This window comes from Diaphorina citri, unplaced genomic scaffold, assembly GCF_000475195.1.
Source record: "Diaphorina citri unplaced genomic scaffold, Diaci psyllid genome assembly version 1.1 scaffold1548, whole genome shotgun sequence".
Taxonomy (NCBI): Eukaryota; Metazoa; Arthropoda; class Insecta; order Hemiptera; family Psyllidae; genus Diaphorina; species Diaphorina citri.
The window spans coordinates 66,793-72,997 of NW_007378974.1; the positions used below are offsets into that span (position 1 = coordinate 66,793).

Here is a 6,205-nt window from a genome sequence, read left to right on the forward strand (position 1 = left end):
AATGTCATCGCGCTAGTATTCTAACTAAAATTCGCTACACACCACTCCTGTGCTTTCTCATGACTGACGTTCCACCCTTTTTGTTTCTGCGAGGGACGGTGCGGCGGTTGTGCGGGTGTGTATCTATGGAGAGGGGGGGCATTGATTTTTTGGTTTGATTTGTGATAGGGCCAGTTTGATTTCCCGTTATATTTATTGGGTCTAATATTTGTTTGTTACGGTTTCTATTTTGAAAATATATTTGTTAGACTTCGATTCTCTTTTTTTTCTTCTGATGAAAGTTCGTAAGATAAGTAGTGTTACTATTTTTTTTCTGTTCTTCATGTTTGGAGTGTGACGATATTCGGTTATTTTGATTGAAGATGACCCAAATGAGTTTCCCGGCCTATCAAAGGTCAAATTGTTTTACGTTCATTCTGGAGAACTATATGTTGTAGAATCCATCCTTCTCTGTTACTCTACATGACAGGAGTAATAGTAGTGTACCACAGTCTGATCCTCGCCTGTGAGGATCGTTCCAACAAGTCTGTCTCGCTGGGGTCGTGGAGACTAAAACGAAACCAGCTTGTCAAGCCACATGAGCAGTTATACACTGTGGTGAGATAGGGATCTACAGTGGTTTCAAATCCGTGCTCAGGCTGTAGTGCGTTATCAAACGGGAAAAAAAGGTTACAGGTTTATCTGGTCAGTTTACTTGGTCTCTAACAGGTCTACCCACTTCGACGTATTACTGTCACCCCACTGTGTACCGCACAATGACACCATGGGAATCTATTGTGTCCGATGCAGTATGGATTGTGTTTTGGACCGACATCGAATTCGACGCGACTGTCTTCGACCATGTTGACCACTAGCTAAGACCCATTGCCTGTTCTCGTAAGCTCGCGGCCTAGTGTTTGGCGTCGTAGGATGTACAATTGAAATGGTTGTTTAAAGTTTGCTTCCCGGGTCTCGTGAAATCATATTGATCATCGGAAATCCGCGAGCGATTAGTATCCAAGTAGCTTCCAGGAGACATAGTGGGTGGCTCTCATTGGACGAAAAGCGTTATAGGCGGAGAGCAATGCTGCGTGGTAATTCATGGACCCATACTCGCCACCAGTTGCGTGGTAAGTCATGGAAGCATAGGTATAAACGATATTTCTCCTACCTTCGACATATTGGCAGGTTAAGCAATAGAAAAAACACTCGAAATTTTGCAAATTTCTGCAATAAACTACGAGTAGTAGTGGCCTCGTACTCGTACCAGTGTGAGCGCGCAAAAAAAAAATATACTTTTTCGGACAGATTAGACGCAGTACTTCTCAAAGTTGTTGCCACCGCGGCACACTTCTCAGACGCGATCTTCTCACGCGGGACTCTCCAATCTCTCGCGACAAACCCATAGGCGACCTCAAAGCAACACTGAAGTTGCGTCCCGGCACACCAGTTCGAAGGAGCAACCGAATTAGACATTAAAAATCTTGAGAAGAATCCACAAAGGCGAGGTCAATATCCTGGAGCATTCTCTACCTACCTTTAACCCTTCGTAGATTCATATTAGCTTAACCCATCCTTTAGGGAGGGCTGTTTGCCCCATACATCTGTAAGCCTCAGAGGGGACTTTTTGTGTATGGAGTTTAAGCACGATAACCAGCGCTTAGTAATTATGTGGCCCAATCTTGAAACAAAAGAAGATGAAATGGCATGCGTGAGACATGAATGGCTTGATTAAATTAATCTTATACATTCGACAACTTTTTACCAAGTCAGGTATGTGGAATAGTTTTATCGACTTGACGATTCTCTTGCTACAAAGTCCCAAACTAAAACGTTCCTTTTTTCCGCAAAATCCCCTATCAGTAGGTGGCCTATAAAACTCCGCAATTACTTGACATCCTCTAAAACTTCTTTCTTCCACAAAATTTCATATTAATATATTCCGTTTTTTCCGCAAAATCCCCAATTCACATCATCTGAAAGTCGAGAATTAATACCTATCCTTTGGAACTCTAGATTCATCTAAAACTTTCTTTCTTCAAGAAAATTCAAAACTTATTATTCTTTAGAGCTGTAAGTAGATTTATCTAAAACTTCCTTTCTTCCGGTAAAATCCCTAACCAAATTCCTCTATAACTCTAGATTAGTCTAAAACTTTTCTTCCGGAAAATGCCCCATTAATCCCAAACTCTTTTCCACACAAAACGGAGCCCCAAAACCCATCAATTAATACCCTCTTCAAACTTTTTTCCGCAGAAAACAAAGCCCCTCTCAGCGAGACGCAGAAGAAGCGGATAGAGCAGCTCAAGAGCCGGCCCCGGAGGCGGCCCGACTGGTCGGACATGATGAAGGAGGTGGAACAGGGGAAGAAACTGCGGCATGTCCAGTGTAATGACCGCAGTGCGCCTATTATATCCGTCGTGAAGAAGGACGCGGGAGATGAGGGCGAAAAGGTAAGGCCAGCCACTCACTATCAAGTAGGCCTGACAGGTATGGCTGATCAGGTCCGTCTTGTCAGATCTATGCGATACCTAATGAGCACACACGCTATAAGATAGACCTGACAGGTACGGCGAAAAGGTCCGTCTGTCAGGTCTACCTAATAATGAGTGTCTGACCTAATATAATGTTAATGGAACCTGGCCTAGCGCACTGCCGCGTGTTTCAGACGGATGTAGAATCGCCTGACAATTACATTACATTGAAATGGTGAACTTTTCTGCGGAGTGTGCGAAATCGAAATCCATGTGTGCGGAGTCCAGTATATAGGACTTTTGCACCAAAATCCTGTATATATTTTGATAATGCCCGACCGTAATGTGGTGTGGACACTGCTTAAGGTGTGTCCAAACAGAGTCGATCGACGACGAGGTGAATCTATGTTGTCGAGGCAGTGTGGACGGTTCAGTCGATATTGATCGACAGCCGATCGATTGTGGACACACCTTTAAAGTCTAACTGTTTGGTTGTTGATTTCAGTTCGTATTTGAATCGGAGAAGAAAGATGTGGACGCGGTACACAACGCTCTGCTCAGTGAAATCCAACAAGGAGTCAAACTAAGAAAGGTCAAAGTGAACGATAGAAGTAAACCGAACCTGAGCGGTAAGTTAGCCAAGCAAGACCCTCACAGATGAACGAAAATTTCATATTTTATATCCTTTGCTTAAGACGTTGACCATCAGATCAGGGAAATCAACATGTACCTTTTATAATAACTAGTAACTATCCGGGGATTTGACATCTCTAGGGCTTCAGATTTTACAAATGGGAAAATCGTTACGATATTGGGGGAATTGACAAACGCCCGTACAAATTAAGAAATAATTAGGTAAGAAGTTTACCAATCTAATAATCTTCTTTTTTCCGTCCGGCTATACTCTTGATTTCTCCAATGATTCGCTGCAGCTATTGCACGTTCATTTGCGTCAGTAAGGCTGAGCAACCCTTTGAAAATATGGATAACCTACGATTTCTAGGAATAAGATAGGTACTTAATGCCATGGACTTACTCCATGATTCACCCTTTGAAAATATGGATAACCTACGATTTCTAGGAATAAGATAGGTACTTAATGCCATGGACTTACTCCATGATTCACCCTTTGAAAATATGGATAACCTACGATTTCTAGGAATAAGATAGGTACTTAATGCCATGGACTTACTCCATGATTCACCCTTTGAAAATATGGATAACCTACGATTTCTAGGAATAAGATAGGTACTTAATGCCATGGACTTACTCCATGATTCACCCTTTGAAAATATGGATAACCTACGATTTCTAGGAATAAGATAGGTACTTAATGCCATGGACTTACTCCATGATTCACCCTTTGAAAATATGGATAACCTACGATTTCTAGGAATAAGATAGGTACTTAATGCCATGGACTTACTCCATGATTCACCCTTTGAAAATATGGATAACCTACGATTTCTAGGAATAAGATAGGTACTTAATGCCATGGACTTACTCCATGATTCACCCTTTGAAAATATGGATAACCTACGATTTCTAGGAATAAGATAGGTACTTAATGCCATGGACTTACTCCATGATTCACCCTTTGAAAATATGGATAACCTACGATTTCTAGGAATAAGATAGGTACTTAATGCCATGGACTTACTCCATGATTCACCCTTTGAAAATATGGATAACCTACGATTTCTAGGAATAAGATAGGTACTTAATGCCATGGACTTACTCCATGATTCACCCTTTGAAAATATGGATAACCTACGATTTCTAGGAATAAGATAGGTACTTAATGCCATGGACTTACTCCATGATTCACCCTTTGAAAATATGGATAACCTACGATTTCTAGGAATAAGATAGGTACTTAATGCCATGGACTTACTCCATGATTCACCCTTTGAAAATATGGATAACCTACGATTTCTAGGAATAAGATAGGTACTTAATGCCATGGACTTACTCCATGATTCACCCTTTGAAAATATGGATAACCTACGATTTCTAGGAATAAGATAGGTACTTAATTACATAAGTAGGCGTTCACATTAATATTATTATATTCGGAAGCTCCCAACAACCATTATCAAGAAAACGCCATACCCTTTTCAGGTGCCCTGGACGAAGCAATGATGCAAGCTCTGGAGCATGACCGAATAGATTTCGTCAAGCTACTGCTCGAAAACGGAGTGAGCATGCGAAAGTTCCTAACCATTCCCAGACTCGAAGAACTCTACAATACGGTAAGTTAAAGAGAGGAAGCAAAAGTTTCCAACTTATGAAAAGCTTTGGAAGAATGGAAGATGTTAAACTTGTTCAAAGTGGTGCAGGTAGGAAAGTTTTCCTATTCTCTTGGTGTAGTTCGTGCAAGAGTTTGAATGCAGTTTTTGGTTGCACCTGTCATCTAGTTTTGACATTGATGACCCCTTTTATATTATTAATGGAATCTCAGAGGAAATGTCGAAATATTCAGTTTCTTTCGTGACCTTGTTTCCTCTCTGGAGACTTGGAGAGAAGGGGGAAGATTTTTTTCACCTTCCTATCATAACGATGGCTTTGTTTTCCTCTAGAGAGATATGTATGACGTCTTCGAAATTACAATGCAGAATATCTGAAAAGGGGTAAAAGGAAATAGCTTATCCGTCACAGATAGTCAAAGGCACCTACGATAGTAAAAATAATAAACTAATAAAGCAAAACACGGAGGGCAGTCCTAAGCACATTTTTCTCGCTAGCCTATTATAAGATTTTGATGTATGATAGATAATTGGTGTTAAGAAATCTGAAGTTTATACTCCGATCCTATCCGCTTTTCCACCCGGGTTTTACCTGGGTTTTCTACCCTTATTCTATACTGGGTTTTACCCGGATAGAATCCTATTTTGGTTACTTGAATTCAAGCTGGTGTTGGGCGAACGTCAAATGCTTTTAACTAGATGTTCATATCTTTCAACAAGTATGGTAAATAACTAAGTAAGATTAATCTATTTTGCAGAAACAAGGCCCAAGTAACACGATGGGCTTCATATTGAGAGACGTGAGGCCCCATATACCCCGAGGCTACATGTACACGCTACACGATATCGGATTGGTCATTAACAAGTTGATGGGAGGAGCTTATCGGTAAGATGATGATGATGTCAGCTTTCCGTGCTGTTATTTTGCTGGTAATATAAGCACGCAGCTTATCGGTAAGACTGACCAGGGATCCCAATAGAGCTTTTAGCTAAATCCTTTAGGGATGAGCTATTTTGGTTTTAACATTATCAAGGGTCATCCTTTTGGTTTTATTTACACTCCTGATTAAATTTGTGAGATAAAACAAAAAGGACCAATTGGTTTTATGGAAAGCTTGCTCATTGTATCAATTTTTCTTTTGGTTTCAACAACCGTTCTTTCGGTCTCACCAACGATCCTTTAAGTTTAAGTAATGGTTCCTTCGATTTTACCAACAATCCTTTCGGATTGCACAATGGTTCTTTCGGTTTTATCAGTGTGCCTTTTGTCACTGATGAGTGATGACCCTGCTTAAAATATCACAATTTTATTAAGAGTACCATCTCTTTTATGATTTTTACAATCATTTCGTTTCTATGTACTAACTCCGTCTTCTGCCTCAGTGGAGTAATGGTCAAGACGCTCACCTGGTAACAGGAGGGCGTGGATTCGATCCCAGCCAAGGCATTTATTTGAAAATTTGACCACATAATAATGGAGCTCTAAGGGTTGGGTGGCTGAGAACG

At 40.7% G+C, this 6,205-nt stretch overlaps 2 protein-coding genes across 2 annotated transcripts; both read left to right on the top strand.

Annotated features, from left to right (window-relative positions):
* The first annotated feature begins 1,647 nt into the window (after positions 1-1,647).
* On the top strand, positions 1,648-3,192 carry LOC103516336 (actobindin-B/C-like). Its single transcript, XM_026828770.1, has 3 exons — positions 1,648-1,752; positions 2,236-2,432; positions 2,959-3,192. The coding sequence occupies exons 1-3, from the start codon at positions 1,698-1,700 to the stop codon at positions 3,112-3,114; spliced, it is 408 nt and encodes a 135-aa protein (XP_026684571.1). The 5' UTR covers positions 1,648-1,697; the 3' UTR covers positions 3,115-3,192.
* Positions 3,193-4,547: 1,355 nt separating this feature from the next.
* On the top strand, positions 4,548-5,639 carry LOC113470383 (transient receptor potential cation channel trpm-like). Its single transcript, XM_026828771.1, has 2 exons — positions 4,548-4,705; positions 5,458-5,639. The coding sequence occupies exons 1-2, from the start codon at positions 4,592-4,594 to the stop codon at positions 5,587-5,589; spliced, it is 246 nt and encodes an 81-aa protein (XP_026684572.1). The 5' UTR covers positions 4,548-4,591; the 3' UTR covers positions 5,590-5,639.
* The last annotated feature ends 566 nt before the right edge of the window (positions 5,640-6,205 follow it).